The sequence below is a fragment of the Thalassophryne amazonica genome, chromosome 18 (genome assembly GCF_902500255.1).
Source record: "Thalassophryne amazonica chromosome 18, fThaAma1.1, whole genome shotgun sequence".
In the NCBI taxonomy this organism is placed as follows: domain Eukaryota; kingdom Metazoa; phylum Chordata; class Actinopteri; order Batrachoidiformes; family Batrachoididae; genus Thalassophryne; species Thalassophryne amazonica.
The window spans coordinates 2,549,634-2,567,722 of record NC_047120.1 but is presented as its reverse complement, the minus strand read 5'-3'; the positions used below and the strand labels follow the sequence as shown (position 1 = coordinate 2,567,722).

The 18,089-nt window shown below is 40.1% G+C and overlaps 1 protein-coding gene across 1 annotated transcript; it reads right to left on the bottom strand.

The window, feature by feature from the left end:
• Positions 1 to 1,824: 1,824 nt before the first annotated feature.
• On the bottom strand, positions 1,825 to 15,366 carry LOC117530236. The gene is made up of 4 exons (XM_034193163.1): positions 14,183 to 15,366; positions 2,651 to 2,862; positions 2,296 to 2,483; positions 1,825 to 2,201 (listed from the first exon to the last, which is right to left on the bottom strand). Exons 1-4 carry the CDS (start codon positions 14,332 to 14,334, stop codon positions 2,118 to 2,120), a joined length of 636 nt encoding a protein of 211 aa, XP_034049054.1. The 5' UTR covers positions 14,335 to 15,366; the 3' UTR covers positions 1,825 to 2,117.
• Between the last annotated feature and the right edge of the window lie 2,723 nt (positions 15,367 to 18,089).

Below are 18,089 nucleotides of genomic sequence, written 5' to 3'. Positions count from 1 at the left end.
GTATGTATATGTGTATGTATGTATGTATGCATATATGCAGAGAGAGTGAGCGAGAGAATTGCATTATATTTTTATTTCTGAATACATTTTTCAAAGAAATCTATTTTGGTTTTTTTTAAGATAAAATAAATTTTATTAATCAGACAATTGACAAAATCTCGTTTCAGTAGCAAAGGTCATACAGTAGTAAAATAAAATTACATTAAAGAAAGGTGACTAAAATATAGTGCAATGTTTGTTGTTGAACACATAAATACTGATTTGAACAGACGATGTGAAAACAGAATATAAGTAAATACGTACACAACAAAAATATAAACTTAACACTTAGGTTTTTACTCCCATTTTTCATGAGCCGAAAACACTTTCTATGTACACAAAAGACCTATTTCTCTCAAATACTGTTCACAAATTTGTCTACATTTGTGTTAGTGAACACTTCTCCTTTGCCAAGATAATCCATCCCACCTCACAGGTGTGGCATACCAAGATGCTGATTAAACAGCATGATTATTGCACAGGTGTGCCTTAGGCTGGTCACAATAAAAGGCTACTCTGAAATGTGCAGTTTTGCTTTATTGGGGGGTTTGGGGGTGTGTCAGAAAACCATTCAGTATCTGGTGTGACCACCATTTGCCTCACACAGTGCAATACATCTCCTTCGCATAATGATGATCAAGCAACCAGATGCCATCGCATGTGAGCATTTACCCACTCAAGTTGGTTATGATGAACCGCAGTCAGGTCGAGATTCTGACAAGGAAGATGAGCATGCAGATGACCTTCCCTGAGACAGTTTCTGACAGTGTGTGCAGAAATTCTTTGGTTCTGGAAACCGATTGTTGCAGTGGCTGTCCGGGTGGCTGGTCTCAGACAATCTTGGAGGTGGACATGCTGGATGTGGAGGTCCTCGACTGGTGAGGTTACACATGGTCTGCAGTTGTGAGGCCGATTGGATGTACTGCCAAATTCTCTGAAATTACTTTGGCGATGGCTTATGGTAGACAAATGAACATTCGAATCACAGGCGACAGCTCTGGTGGACATTCCTGCAGTCAGCATCCCAAATGCTAGCTCCTTCAAAACTTGTGACATCATAATGCTTCTTATAGTGTTAAATGTATGTGTCTCCTGGTGCACATTGATCGGTTAAGGGACCAAAAAAAAAAAACACTATCACAACAGGCTTAATTTTTTTCCCCTTCGATACCTGGTGGTGGCCTGGTCTTGGTTAAAAATGCCAGGCCTGAAAAATTTCTCCAGTCCAGCCCTGGATGCCTGCAACACGTTTCAAAAAAGCTGGGACAGTGGTATGTTTACCACTGTGTTAATCACCTTTTCTTCTAACAACACTCAATAAGCATTTGGGAACTGAGGACACTAATTGTTGAAGCTTTGTAGGTGGAATTCTTTCCCATTCTTGCTTGATGTACTAGACAGGCAGGCCAGTCTAGTACCTGCACTCTTACTATGAAGCCACACTGTTGTAACACGTGCAGAATGTGTCTTGGCATTGTCTTGCTGAAATAAGCAGGGACGTCCCTGAAAAAGACGTTGCTTGGATGGCAACGTGTGTTGCTCCAAAACCTGGATGTACCTTTCAGCATTGATGGTGCCATCACAGATGTGTAAGTTGTCCATGTCATGGGCACTAACACACCCTCATACCATCACAGATGCTGGCTTTTAAACTTTGCACTGGTAACAATCTGGATGGTCTTTTTCCTCTTTTGTCCAGAGGACATGACGTCCATGAGTTACAAAACAATTTGAAATGTGGACTCATCAGACCACAGCACACTTTTCCACTTTGTGTCTGTCCATTTCAAATGAGCTCGGGTCCAGAGAAGGCGGCGGCGTTTCTGGATGTTTGATGTATGACTTTTGCTTTGCAGGGTAGAGTTTTAACTTGCACTTGTAGATGTAGCGACGAACTGTGTTAAGGAGTCCTGGACGTAGGCTGTGAAGGCGTTCCGAGCTGTGCTGGGGTGCTGCTCTTTACACTCTCAGTTCTTCCATGAGGGCCTGACTCTCCTCCACTCGTTCCTGCATTAGCAGTAACATTCGGTCCATCTGCCCTTCTTGGACCAGCTGAAGTGGAAGCCCTCGATTCGCCTTCAGTCTACGTCCGCGGCCTCCTGTGCAGCAGCAGTTTCAGCAGCATCCAAGTTGCCTGAATGCTCAAGGATAATAGTCTCCACCTGAAAAGACAAAATCAGAAACAAAGATAAGTTTTATGGGAAGTGTAAATAAAAAAAGGAATTAATTAATGTAATAAGTAATGTTTGAACTTACACTTCTGACTGGTTTCGGCCGATGATGAACTACCCTACCTATGAATTTCATGGACGCCATTATGAAGCGTTGCCTGTCTGACCAGTTGTTGTCGTCATCATGTCCGTCCCCCGACTTCCCTTTGTCCTTCTTGATGAGTTTAGTGTTGGTGTCACAGACACTCTTAAACCACCCAATCAGATGTTTAGCTGCAAGTAGAGACAAGTACACAATTTAGCAAGTTAAAATACTGTAAGTAAAAAGGAGTTAATTTTTTGTTTTTAAAGTCTAAATATTATAGAATATATTTTTGGGGCTTAAATCATGACAGACAAAGTGAAAATACAAAAGGATCAACTTGTTATATAATTCTCACCACTCTTGTTCATAACTTTGGCCTGGGCCTCGTAAAGTCCCTGTTTGACATGTTTTTGATAACCAGCCTTCTTGTTCTTCTGTGTTCCAAACCTCTTCTGTTCCCTCAAGCCACTAAAACATGACTTTTTCTTCTTCTTCAGACAGCATGAAGTCTTGTCTGGGGCCCTCGGCTTCTTGGCAGTGGCTTTGGCTGCCTTCAGACTGGGAGACCTTGAAGAAATGCAAATATAAAAACCAGTAAAAAAAAAAAAAGTCATAATAAATGACATTACAGATACTCGTCAAAGGTACTCGTCAGCAGTGTTGCCACAGTTACTTTGAAAAAAATAATCAACTTACTGATTACTCCTTGAAAAAGTAACTCAGTTACTTTACTGATTACTCAAATTTAGAAGTAACTAAGTCAGATTACTCGTTACTGTCAGAAGCTGCCGACAACACCCCTCTGCCTCCTCAACATGAAAACTATAAGCTATGTATTTTGCCAGTACTCACTTTATCAATCAATCAATCAATCAATTTCTTTATATAGCGCCAAATCACAACAAACAGTTGCCCCAAGGCGCTTTATATTGTAAGGCAAGGCCATACAATAATTATGTAAAACCCCAACGGTCAAAACGACCCCCTGTGAGCAAGCACTTGGCTACAGTGGGAAGGAAAAACTCCCTTTTAACAGGAAGAAACCTCCAGCAGAACCAGGCTCAGGGAGGGGCAGTCTTCTGCTGGGACTGGTTGGGGCTGAGGGAGAGAACCAGGAAAAAGACATGCTGTGGAGGGGGGCAGAGATCAGTCACTAATGATTAAATGCAGAGTGGTGCATACAGAGCAAAAAGAGAAAGAAACAGTGCATCATGGGAACCCCCCAGCAGTCTACGTCTATAGCAGCATAACTAAGGGATGGTCCAGGGTCACCTGATCCAGCCCTAACTATAAGCTTTAGCAAAAAGGAAAGTTTTAAGCCTAATCTTAAAAGTAGAGAGGGTGTCTGTCTCCCTGATCTGAATTGGGAGCTGGTTCCACAGGAAAGGAGCTTGAAAGCTGAAGGCTCTGCCTCCCATTCTACTCTTACAAACCCTAGGAACTACAAGTAAGCCTGCAGTCTGAGAGCGAAGCGCTCTATTGGGGTGATATGGTACTACGAGGTCCCTAAGATAAGATGGAACCTGATTATTCAAAACCTTATAAGTAAGAAGAAGAATTTTAAATTCTATTCTAGAATTAACAGGAAGCCAATGAAGAGAGGCCAATATGGGTGAGATATGCTCTCTCCTTCTAGTCCCAGTCAGTACTCTAGCTGCAGCATTTTGAATTAACTGAAGGCTTTTTAGGGAACTTTTAGGACAACCTGATAATAATGAATTACAATAGTCCAGCCTAGAGGAAATAAATGCATGAATTAGTTTTTCAGCATCACTCTGAGACAAGACCTTTCTGATTTTAGAGATATTGCGTAAATGCAAAAAAGCAGTCCTACATATTTGTTTAATATGCGCTTTGAATGACATATCCTGATCAAAAATGACTCCAAGATTTCTCACAGTATTACTAGAGGTCAGGGTAATGCCATCCAGAGTAAGGATCTGGTTAGACACCATGTTTCTAAGATTTGTGGGGCCAAGTACAATAACTTCAGTTTTATCTGAGTTTAAAAGCAGGAAATTAGAGGTCATCCATGTCTTTATGTCTGTAAGACAATCCTGCAGTTTAGCTAATTGGTGTGTGTCCTCTGGCTTCATGGATAGATAAAGCTGGGTATCATCTGCGTAACAATGAAAATTTAAGCAATACCGTCTAATAATACTGCCTAAGGGAAGCATGTATAAAGTGAATAAAATTGGTCCTAGCACAGAACCTTGTGGAACTCCATAATTAACCTTAGTCTGTGAAGAAGATTCCCCATTTACATGAACAAATTGTAATCTATTAGACAAATATGATTCAAACCACCGCAGCGCAGTGCCTTTAATACCTATGGCATGCTCTAATCTCTGTAATAAAATTTTATGGTTAACAGTATCAAAAGCAGCACTGAGGTCTAACAGAACAAGCACAGAGATGAGTCCACTGTCCGAGGCCATAAGAAGATCATTTGTAACCTTCACTAATGCTGTTTCTGTACTATGATGAATTCTAAAACCTGACTGAAACTCTTCAAATAGACCATTCCTCTGCAGATGATCAGTTAGCTGTTTTACAACTACCCTTTCAAGAATTTTTGAGAGAAAAGGAAGGTTGGAGATTGGCCTATAATTAGCTAAGATAGCTGGGTCAAGTGATGGCTTTTTAAGTAATGGTTTAATTACTGCCACCTTAAAAGCCTGTGGTACATAGCCAACTAACAAAGATAGATTGATCATATTTAAGATCGAAGCATTAAAATTAATGACATCTTTGTTGGCCTCATATTTAACTGTTGACAGCACTGTTAACTGTCAAACTTGCAATTTCTAATCTTTATTGTTTAAAAATGTATCTACGAGGTCTGTGAGAAAAGTATTGGTCCTTTTTATGTTTTTCAAAAACCACATGGATTTGAATCACGTGTGATTGCATCAGTCAAGCTTGAACCTCCGTGCGCATGCGTGAGTTTTTTCATGCCTGTCGGTTGCGTCATTCACCTGTGAGCAGGCTTTGAGTGAGGAGTAGTCCACCCCTCTCGTAAGATTTTTATTGCGAATAAATGTCTGAACAATTTGGAGTTTTGCTGCATCAATTTTTTTCCAGAAACTGTGAGAGACCTCCAGATGGACACCGTTCGGAAAATTAATATGGCTTTCAGCGGTGATTTTACGGGGATTACACAGATTAAGGAGTGTTACTGCCACTTTAAGGACAGTCCACAACTGCTGAGAGCGCGGCGCACTCCCAGCGCTGATCGACATGCTCAGAACCCGCTGAAACAACCAGATCATTTCCAACGTGAAGGCTTTGTTGATCCGGGACCTCGTCTGACTTTCACAAAAAGGCAGGAGACGTGGACATCAGCACTTTTTCAGCACATTCCACTGTTACAGGAGTTTTTTTCATGGAAAGAAAAGCGGAGGGACACGCCACGGAGCCGTTCATTACGCGGAACAAAACCACCTCATTGTTGGTCTCACAGGACGGCTTTCAGGTGGATTTCAGATGGATTCTGGTTGCTTTTCAGTCGTGTGATTATCCGATTGGGATTTTGCATGAGCTGGACATGCCCCAACATGTCCTGGAAGGCTTCATCACGGCGTTGCTTTGCGCCATGCGGCTCCACCGTGACGTGCGGTGGAGCCGCTCCTCTTTTCATGACAAAAACCCCTGTAACAGTGGAATGTGCCGTTCATTTCTATACTAGACGCTGTCTTGACCCGGTATGTCGTCTGACTAGCACAGGAATTGTGAAAAGACGTGGACATCAGCACTTTTTCAGCACATTAAGACAGACGTGCGGAGGAGTTCCGCGCGTCGCGGTGGAGCCGCATGGCGCAAAGCAACGCCGTGATGAAGCCTTCCAGGACATGTTGGGGCATGTCCAGCTCATGCACATTCACAATCGGATAATCACACGACTGAAAAGCAACCAGAATCCATCTGAAATCCACCTGAAAGCCATCCTGTGAGACCAACACGGAGGTGGTTTTGTCCCCCGTAATGAACGGCTCCGTGGCGTGTCCCTCCGCTTTTTTTTCCATGAAAAAACTCCTGTAACAGTGGAATGTGCCGAAAAAGTGCTGATGTCCACATCTCCTGCCTTTTTGTGAAAGTCAGACGAGGTCCCGGATCAACAAAGCCTTCACGTTGGAAATGATCTGGTTGTTTCAGCGGGGTCTGAGCATGTCGATCAGCGCTGGGAGCGCGCCGTGCTCTCAGCAGTTGTGGGCCGTCCTTAAAGCGGCAGTAACACTCCTTAATCTATATAATCCCCATAAAATCGTCCCTGAAAGCCATATTAATTTTCTGAACGGTGTCCACCTGGAGGTCTCTCACAGTTTCTGGAAAAAAATTGATGCAGCAAAGCTCCAAATTGTTCAGACATTTATTCGCAATAAAAATCCAACGAGAGGGGTGGACCACTGCTCACACAAAGCCTGCTCACAGGCGAATGACGCAACCGACAGGCGTGAAAAAACTCACGCATATGCACGAAGGTTCAAGCTTGGCTGATGCAATCACACGTGATTCAAATCCATGTGGTATTTGAAAAAAAAAATAAAAAGGTCCGATACTTTTCTCACAGACCTCGTATTCTTTAACATTTTTATTCTCTATATAAGTATAAGTAGTATTAATAGTAAAAAAAAAAGTGGACCTTAATTCTAGTGGTGGTGTGGGAGGTAGTGTCCCTACCTTCATCCCCCCCCATCTGGATTCATCCCTGCCTTTGAGCATGAAGAATGGATAACGTTCATTTAGAAAAAACGACCAGGTAAGAAAGTTTTATCAACATTATTTTATGTCATGTCATCCTCAGAAAGACTTTAGGTGCATTTGACTGGAAAAGGTTAACACATTGCAGATCAGCCGTTTCTAGTGAGGACACACAGAGCATGTTCTCTTCAGGCAGTCATCTTTATAAATCTCATTGGAAAGGCACCAAACAAAAGTTCCAGCATCATCACCTTGCCCAATGCAGATTCGAGATTCATCACTGAATATGACTTTCATCCAGTCATCCACAGTCCACAATTGCTTTTCCTTAGCCCATTGTAACGTTTTTTTCTGTTTAGTTGTTAATGATGGCTTTCGTTTGGCTTTTCTGTATGTAAATCCCATTTCCTTTAGGCGGTTTCTTACAGTTCGGTCACAGACGTTGACTCCAGTTTCCTCCCATTCGTTCCTCATTTGTTTTGTTGTGCATTTTTCGATTTTTGAGACATATTGCTTTAAGTTTTCTGTCTTGACATCTTCCTTGGTCTACCAGTATGTTTGCCTTTAACAACCTTCCCATGTTGTTTGTATTTGGTCCAGAGTTTAGACACAGCTGACTGTGAACAACCAACATCTTTTGCAACATTGTGTGATGATTTACTCTCTTTTAAGAGTTTGATAATCCTCTCCTTTGTTTCAATTGACATCACTCGTGTTGGAGCCATGATTCATGTCAGTCCACTTGGTGACACAGCTCTCCAAGGTGTGTTCACTCCTTTTTAGATGCAGACTAACGAGCAGATCTGATATGATGCAGGTGTTAGTTTTGGGGATGAAAATTTACAGGGTGATTCCATAATTTTTTCCTCAGAATTGAGTGATTCCATATTTTTTTCCTCTGCTTGGTCTAAAAAGGTAACCGTTACTGACTGCCACAATCTTTTTTTCTTGATTTCTTATAGTGTTTCTTAAAGCCAGAAAGTTGCCATTTGAAATGACTTTAGTTTTGTGTCATGTCTGTGATCTACTTTTTTTCTACAAAATTAAACAACTGAATGAACATCCTCCGAGGCCGGTGATTCCATAATTTTTGCCAGGGGTTGTACTAATAAACTGAATTTGAGTTTTAATACCACAATCGCTTCTGGTAGCATCAAAAGCTACAACAGACCCAAACAATGAGCTCACACTTCTGTCTTTGAACATCTTGCCCCCTGCTGGAAGCTCTTGTTTACTACATGGCTTCCAGCACAGACACAAGTTGAGAACAGCCATAAAATGCAGCTCTCTACCCAATCACAATGCTCCGGTCACACGGAAGTCTTGGAAAATAAAGCCATGCTGACTTATGGTTTTGATTTATAAATAACATTAATACCGATAGAATAACTTAATTAATGTCAATTCTGTCATTTGTACAAAGATAAAGTATAACATATATCTTTTAATGTTGAATAATGCACTAATTCTGAGGTTTGTAATAGACAGATCGCAAAGGATTCTGGGTAAAATGTGCCTCTGCAAAACACTGATTGGTTCAGTCATTCATTATGTAAACCAACACGTTAATGTGTCATGTGTTGGTATTTACAGATAAATGTGCTTTTGTAAAATATTCCATTTTTTATTTGTAAAAACAGGCATTTTTACGGAGCCCTGGAAGTGTCATCGCAAAATGTTTTGCATGTGGAGAGAATTTTATGATGTTTTATCTTATCGTCTTTATGACCTATTTCTCACACAATATTGTCATGTGCTCTTATGAATTTGATGATGATTTATGATGTTGTGCACACATTTTATTACCTCCGACAAGGATGTTATGTTTTCGGTTGCGTTTGTTTGTTTGTCTGTCTGTTTGTCAGCAGGATAACTCAAAAACCTTTGAACGGATTTTGATGAAATTTTGTGGAGTGGTTGGAAATAACAAGAGGAACCAGTGATTAAATTTTAGTGGTGATCCAGATTACGATCCAGACCCACGAATTATTTAAAAGATTCTTCACCATTGTGGGATAGGGGGAATTTTGACATTCTAGTTGCTAACTCCACAAAAACAAGGCAGAAAGGCTTGAAAAAAAATTAGGGTGTAACAGTCAAATGTTCTATCAAACAACAAAGTTTGGTGATGATCGGATCCGGATTCCGGATCTGGTGATCCAGAATATGCAAAAATATAGGGAAAATAGAAAATGTGTCAGTGTGAGATTACAAATGAAGCTATAGATGCACAACTAACACCAAATTGTAGCTGAATCTGTACTGATTCAGGAAGGTGTCATCAGATTTGATGTAGCTTCAAATGTTATGGAGCTCAATCCAGAAGAAAACTTGTTTTTATACAATAACTTTTGAACTAATGAAGACAAAGTGATTCCAAGTTCTAGTGGTATGTTTTCATGGTCAAGGATGTCAAATATAAAGGAAGGAAATGTGTATGTATCATAGTTTTGGTTGTAACACAGAACTGTTGAATAGATCACTGTGCCAAGGAGGGAGTCTCTTTAGGGTCAGACAGTGACCCTATGGCCTTGTTTACAGAAGTGTTTCATAAATGTTAAAAAAAATTCATATATTTGCAGTTTAGTTGAATAATAAATTGAATTTTGTCTCATTTGTTTTTGTCTATAAGCACATGCAATATCAATATCAGTGCTCAGATGACTGTAGCTTCTGGGAAAGGTGCAAGTTGCAATAAACTGTGATGCCAAGCGCTAAGGATACATGCTATCCAGTCACAGCAGATGAAACTTTTTTTTTTTTTTTTTACTACTGAGCAAACATCATTACCTCCACCAAGGAGGTTATGTTTTCGGTCGCGTTTGTTTGTTTGTCTGTCTGTCAGCAGGATAACTCAAAAGGTTTTAAATGGATTTTGATGAAATTTTGTGGAGTGGTTGGAAATGACAAGAAGAACAAGTGATTAAATTTTAGTGGTGATCCGGATCACGATGCTAATACGTTAGCATGTCCACGGCGTGTAGATGTTATGGCGTCAGTGACCCCATGGCCTTGGCGGAGGTTTGCACTGTCTGAGTGCTTCTAGTTATATTGTGCAATGTGCACTCAATATTGTCTTGACACATAAATGTTGGCTATTGATATTTCAAATCCCGCAAAGCTTCGCCGCAAGATCGCCGCGCTGAGAGATCTCAGTAACATTGAGAACTGCATTGAGACGCTCTGATCACGCTGCACTTTAACTGCACACAGACAACATCGCAACATACAACTCTTTTTATATTGTGCCTAAAACTCTTGTGAATATATTTTCTGGGTTTTTAGATGTTGTTATTGCATTTATTTTATGTAAACACGCGGGAATCACAGGCCGTCTCTCTGTTATTTTCAATGGGAGCTGCTGTGAGCTACAATCGCTTCCAGTTCATGTAGTTCTGGAGGAAAGTGAAGTTTGCTCTTTAACATCTTGATTATTGTTCTTTACAACACTGTTTGTCCTCTTTATTCAAGACTAATATATATGTCTGAAATTAAGTTTACGTTTATTAAATTCCATGCAGATTAAACGTAACAGACATGGATTATTTGTTATAATTGTTTTAGCAAGTTTTCAGGGTATCATGCAGCAGTCTCTTATTAACGTGACGAAAAGCATAAAAATACATTTTTGTAGTATAATTTACAACTGTCGTGTTGATTCTCTATATTTTTTGACTGCAGCGACTCTCTGGCATGCAAGGGATTATGGGATACGTCAATAGGACAAATAAACACTACTGGCCAGTAGAGACCTTGAAAACTTGCCAAAACAAAATTCCAGATAATCTGTGTCTGCTACATTTAAGATGTGTGGAATTTAATAAACGCAGACACAATAACATCTATAAACCCAGAGAATATATTCATGAGAGTTTTAGGCACTAGAGTGTAATACTGTTGTCCATAGAGCCTGATCAGAGTGTTTCAAATGCATTTCTCATGTCGTGAACGTACTATTACCCTATCCTACCCATAATGCCCTGCTGGGCACAGCATATATCCACACTAAACCCTTAAAAATTTGCGCATTACATATATCTAATATTTTCACTTCATAAAACTTCAGACATGACATTAATTTAAATAACTTGTCTCCAGGACTACCAACTCTAGCATTAAAGGGGCCGTTGTTTTGTCTACAACCCTTGGCAATAATTATAGGATCACCGGCCTCGGAGGATGTTCATTCAGTTGTTTAATTTTGTAGAAAAAAAAGCAGATCACAGACATGACACAAAACTCAAGTCATTTCAAATGGCAACTTTCTGGCTTTAAGAAACACTATAAGAAATCAAGAAAAAAGATTGTGACAGTCAGTAACGGTTACTTTTTTAGACCAAGCAGAGGAAAAAAATATGGACTCACTCAATTCTGAGGAATAAATTATGGAATCACCCTGTAAATTTTCATCCCCAAAACTAACACCTGCATCATATCAGATCTGGTCGTTAGTCTGCATCTAAAAAGGAGTGATCACACCTTGGAGAGCTGTTGCACCAAGTGGACTGACATGAATCATGGCTCCAACACGAGAGATGTCAACTGAAACAAAGAAGAGGATTATCAAGCTCTTAAAAGAGGGTAAATCATCACGCAATGTTGCAAAAGATGTTGGTTGTTCAGTCAGCTGTGTCTAAACTCTGGACCAAATACAAACAACATGGGAAGGTTGTTAAAGGCAAACATACTGGTAGACCAAGGAAGACATCAAAGCGTCAAGACAGAAGCGTCAAGACTTAAAGCAATATGTCTCAAAAAAAAGAAAAATGCACAACAAAACAAATGAGGAACGAATGGGAGGAAACTGGAGTCAACATCTGTGACCGAACTGTAAGAAACCGCCTAAAGGAAATGGGATTTACATACAGAAAAGCTAAACGAAAGCCATCATTAACACCTAAACAGAAAAAGAAACAAGGTTACAATGGGCTAAGGAAAAGCAATCGTGGACTGTGGATGACTGGATGAAAGTCATATTCAGTGATGAATCTCGAATCTGCATTGGGCAAGGTGATGATGCTGGAACTTTTGTTTGGTGCCGTTCGAATGAGATTTATAAAGATGACTGCCTGAAGAGAACATGTAAATTTCCACAGTCATTGATGATACGGGGCTGCATGTCAGGTAAAGGCACTGGGGAGATGGCTGTCATTACATCATCAATAAATGCACAAGTTTACGTTGATATTTTGGACAATTGAAAGAATGTTTGGGGATGATGAAATCATTTTTCAAGATGATAATGCATCTTGCCATAGAGCAAAAACTGTGAAAACATTCCTTGCAAAAAGACACATAGGGTCAAGGTCACGGCATAGGGTCAATGTCAACAAGCAGATCTGATTTGATGCAGGTGTTAGTTTTGGGGATGAAAATTTACAGGGTGATTCCATAATTTATTCCTCAGAATTGAGTGATTCCATATTTTTTTTCCTCTGCTTGGTCTAAAAAAGTAACCGTTACTGACTGCCTCAATCTTTCTTTCCTGATTTCTTATAGTGTTTCTTAAATCCAGAAAGTTGCCATTTGAAATGACTTTAGTTTTGTGTCATGTCTGTGATCTCCTTTTTTTCTACAAAATTAAACAACTGAATGAACATCCTCTGAGGCTGGTGATTCCATCATTTTTGCCAGGGGTTGTACACTAGTTTGTTTGGTGTCCAATACTGCGTGCGCAGTTAATCTGTTTAACCTGATTGGGAAAAGTGCAATATTAGAACTGTTTGCAAAGGGTGCAATGAAATGTCAATGCTGAATTGTGGAATTGATTAACTGTTTTTGTGAATATATTTTTAATTGGAGATTTTAAGTTATAACTAGAAGCACTCAGAGAGTGCAAACCTCCGCAAGGCCATGGGGTCACTGACGCCATAACATCTACACGCCGTGGAATCATTGAACCTAAAAAAGTGTAACGATGTTTGCTCAGTAGTAAAAAAGTTTCATCTGCTGTGACTGGATAGCATGTATCCTTAACGCTTGGCATCACAGTTTATTGCAACTTGCACCTTTCCCAGAAGCTACTGTCATCTGAGCACTGATATTGATATTGCATGTGCTTATAGACAAAAACAAATAAGAGACAAAATTCAATTTATCATTCAACTAAACTGCAAATATATGAATTTTTTTTTTTAACATTTATGAAACACTTCTCTAAACAAGGCCATAGGGTCACTGGCCCTAAAGAGAATCCCTCCTTGGCACAGTGATCTATTTCTTTTTGTCTCTTTCTCTAAAATTGTATATAATAATCATTAGATTATTAATATATAAACAAAAATAAATTTAAGAAATATTACAATTTGAAAACAAATGCACCCAAATGTGATGACAGCTGCAAGTGCTTAATGCTAACTTTTACCATTGATAATGCCATAGATATGTTAACGCGTTAGTATCATGATCCGGATCACCACTAAAATTGAATCACTTGTTCCTCTTGTCATTTCCAACCACTCCACAAAATTTCATCAAAATCTGTTCAAAACCTTTTGAGTTATCCTGCTGACAGACAGACAAACAAACAAACGCGACCGAAAACATAACTTCCTTGGCGGAGGGAAAAAAATAAAATAAGACTACATTTTGATAATATGCCTATCTTCATTCCACAAACCTAGTGCAGCCTTTTGGGATAATTTAAATTTGAATGGTCCCGGAACCATCTCCCCAAGTGCCGTTGTTGGTCTCTTTTCCTAAAATTAACTTATATCCTTCTGTTTCATCAATTAAAATCACTCCGCTTTTCCACAAAAGACTGAAAGCAGAAAAGTGTGAAATCATCAAATCACAGTCTTCTGTGTCTGATTTAACAGGTGCACGTCCAGGGTCAGAGTCTGAGCAAGACTTGCAAAAAATAATCGGTCTCGCTTATAATCAGGGAAATGACTCCGGTCCCACTTTCCTCGAATTGGTGTCAGCGCTGAACTTTAATTTGTACCTCTGTTACTGTGCACATCCAGGCTGCTCAGTGTTTTTAATGGAAATACACTGCAATCGGACAGGACATTTTATCTCATGTGAGTGAAAATCCATTTCACAAAATCCCTTATATACTGTGTTTATTTCATGGAAAATAATACAAAATATTTGGACTTTTTTGTCCAGTGACTGAGAATATTTGGTTTATACGATGACTGTTTAGGTGAGTTTTACTTTACATGACACTGAGCCACACATTTACCTCGAGAAACTTTGATGATGAAGTTGCTTCCATCCCATACGGCTGACTTTATTTTCCCAAATTTTTCTTCTGTTCGGATGTGAAGGGAATCTGCACATCTTGAAGCCCTTGTTATATCTTTTTGTGCATCCATTCACACAACAACCCGTCATTTTCAGCAGCTAAATATATAAAATAGCAAATTCAAAATTTTGCAGTGAAGAGCAGAACTGTAATGAAACAAACAAAACCATCAGAATTAAAATTTATCACAAACTGGATCCAAAAAGCATTTAGGTGAATTTTATTGTTTTCCAACAGAATTTAATGACAAAAAAAAATTCTAAATTTTGCATAATAATAATAATAATAATAATAATATCTACATTTTTTAAAACAGTTCAAAACTTTAATATTTTGTGAGGAAGAACCATGAAGAACCATTCTTTGATGAAGGAAACAAAAACATGATAATCAAAATCCATCAACAAGTGAAGAAGTTTTTAACCAAAAAAAAAACAAAAAAACAAAAACAAAAAACAAATCCATATTTTCCCCAAAATTTGAAATTTCTTCACACAGAATCAAAGTATCCCAGCATGCAGCAGGACTCCTGACACAGATGCCATCTCACACCTCGAAGACAGCAACACCTTGCTGACAGGTTAAACACCATGAACATCCAAACACAGGAGGTGATGGTCTCGTGGTTAAGCGTTGGACTTGAGACCAGAGGATCCTTGGTTCAAATCCCAGCCTGACCGGAAAATCACAAAGGGCCCATGGGCAAGGTCCTTAATCCCTAGTTGCTCCTGGTGTGTAGTGAGCGCCTTGCATTGCAGCACCCTGACATCAGTGTTTGTGTGAATGTGAGGCATAATTGTAAAGCACTTTGAGCGTCTATTGCAGACCAAAAAGCGCTCTGTAAATGCAATACATTTAACACTTCACACCACCTTTTAGTCCAAATCTTCTGCCACACTGAAACCCACCTTTTTTTTTCCTCTTGGATTTCTTTTCAATAGAATGTAACGAGCCCCAGAACTGGGGTCTGTAGTTGCACCCAACCACAGCTGGCACTGCATCCGAGAGCTCTCTTCAAGATGGTGATCGTTCCTTTAATTGCATACAACTGCACCTCATGTGCTCTTGTGTGACCGGGGATTACCTCAAGGTATTTCTTCAGGTTCTTCTTCATCAGGCACGTTGCCCAACAACAACTGGGATGATATCGATGTCTTTCAATGATCATGTTGTTCTTAGGTCATTTTTCAGGTCTTGGTATTTCGCGATCTTTCCCCTTTCTGCTCGATTTTTCAAAAACCATATGGATTTGAATCACGTGTGATTACATCAGACATGCTTGAACCCTCGTGGGCATGCCAGAGTTTTTTTCACACCTGTCAGTTACGTCATTCGCCTGTGGGCAGTCTTTGAGTGAGGAGTCGCCCACCCTCTCGTCGATTTTTTCATTGTTTAGGAATGGCTCAGAGACTGCTGCTTTGTTTGATCAAAATTTTTTCAAAACTGTAAGGCACAACTGAGTGGACACCATTCGATAAATTCAACTGGTTTTTGGTAAAAATTTTAACGGCTGATGAGAGATTTTGGTCTGGCAGTGTCGCCGTAAGGACGGCCCACGGTGCCTGACGGCGATCTGCGCTTCGAGGCGGCAGCGTCTCGCCGTTTCAAGTTGAAAACTTCCACATTTCAGGCTCTGTTGACCCAGTAAGTCGTCAGAGAACAGAGAACTTTCAGAAGAAGTCGGCATGAGGAGTTTATTCGGACATTCCATTGTTAACGGACATTTTGTAATGAAAGAACGTGTGGGCAGAGTCGCATGTCGGGCTGGACCCGACCGCGGGGGGGTCGCGACAGGAAAAACACCTCCGTTGGAAACCTTAACGGGCAAGTTGGAACATGCCCAAGCTGTTAAACAATTTCTCAGTTACTCACTTGTTGAAAGCCATCAAAAGCCACCTGAATTTTACAAATGGTTTTCAACACGGAGGTTTGCGCGCACGTCTTTCATTAAAAAATGTCCTTAAACAGTGGAATGTCCGCATAAAGTCCTCATGCCGGCCTCTTCTGAATCTTCTCTGTTCTCTCACGACATCCTGGGTGAATTAAGCCTTAAATTAGGATGTTTTCAGGTCGAAACAGGCCGACGACAGCGCCTGAAAGCGCTGCGCGACGTCCCACTCCATGGGAAGTCCTTACACCGACAGAAACACCCCATAATCTCTCATCAGCCGTTAAACTTTTCACCGAAAACCAGCTTAATTTCTCGAATAGTGTCCACTCGGATATTCCTCACAGGTCCAGAAAAATTTTGATAAAGCAACGCGCGCCGTCTCGAGCAGCGTGTGAAACAAAGGAATTCAGCCGAGAGGGCGGGACCACATCTCACTCAAGGCCTGCCCACAGGGAAATGACGTCACCGACGTGTGAAAAAACTCACGCATGCGCACGAGTGTTCAAGCATGATTGGTGTAATCGCACGTCATTCAAATCCATATAGTTTTTTTTTTTAAATAAAAAGGTAGGATACTTTTCTGATAGACCTCGTAGTTCTGGAGGAAATCACTAAAGAAATTAACAAACTGAAAATATGGTCATTAAACTTAAATAATTGTCATTAAACTTAAATAAACCAGGGATGAAGTGGAGCTGTAAGAGTCACTAGGTGTTCACAGGAAACAGTTATTTCTATGTATTTATTTTCATTGTTAGGTGGTTTTATCTTTTCTGTTGTGTTTTGTTTCATCAAGTTCTTTTTGTCTCTTTCTCTAAAATTGTACTGTAGCATTATTAGTTATTGTTGTTGTTGCTTTTTATTAATATATGAATTAAAAAAATACAAGTTGACTTTTATGACAACGAACGCTGAGCCATTAATTATTATACAGAAAACATGCAGACAAACGTGCTGAGATGCGAACAGCTTAATACTAACTTTAACACTGAAAATGCCATAGACATGCTAACGCGTTAGCATCAGTCCTGTTTTAAAGTTATAAAATACATCCATCAACTGTTTCAGAAGACCGTAACAGGTCGGTTTAACATAAAAAAGGAAAACTGACAGTCACTGCTTCGACTGCTTCAAGGTTCAAAGCAAAGCCGCGCTGCAGAAAAGTTGTTCACAGACCCGTTGCAGGGTTTGTAATCAATGTAAAGAAATTATCATTTTCTTGGCAAACGCCCCCAAAAACAACGGCCACTCTGAAGGACCGATAAGGGAATCGATAAGCAAAAAGGTTATTGATGTCGGTGGATCGACTCATTTCTTTACGATACCCGAAAGGAACCGGTTCTCGATACCCATCCCTCGTCTTTAGTTACTTATCTTTTTGTGACGCAACCTTTCTGGTCATCTTTCAGGTAGCCATCAGTGTCCAGATGTTCATAAATGGCATCAGCTATGAGCTATGATTCCTGTCAGCCATTTGTATGTTGTTGTTCGGCAGCAGACGAGTCTGGTTAGCTGTGTTTCCTTGGTCTTTTTTTTTCATTTGCCTTGAATTTCCTTCTACTAGAGTGCAGTGGGCCCCAGACATGGGGTCTAAAGCTGCACCCTTAACATTACTGACTTTGTATCCGAGGGCTCTCTTCAAGATGGTGACCTTTCCTCTCCTCAAATACTGACTTTGATCTCCTGCCCCACTTCTCATGTTTGAGTAAGCGAAGCAGTGAGATATCTTTTTCTTCTCCCCAATAGACCAATTTACAATGATGCAGTTTCACTGGATTCTTTTAGCCCTTTGATGGTGTTGTTGCTGGGGTCCAGGATCAGAACTATCTGGTGGATGACACCGCTGAGTGCTGCTACAGAAGAGATGTCTTCCCACAGCCCTGGGAGAAGTTGCACCATTTTCTTCATACGCCCTGGTGCCTAGGCGTTGAAGTTACAAGTCCCTGATCTTGT

Excerpts from the sequence above, each read along its gene's own strand:
- LOC117530236 (XM_034193163.1), bottom strand. The coding sequence starts at position 14,334 with ATGACGGGTTGTTGTGTGAATGGATGCACAAAAAGATATAACAAGGGC. Across the intron at positions 2,484-2,650 it reads CAAAGTTATGAACAAGAGTG|CTAAACATCTGATTGGGTGG; the intron begins GTGAGAATTATA and ends CTCTACTTGCAG. Across the intron at positions 2,202-2,295 it reads GGCCGAAACCAGTCAGAAGT|GTGGAGACTATTATCCTTGA; the intron begins GTAAGTTCAAAC and ends TTGTCTTTTCAG.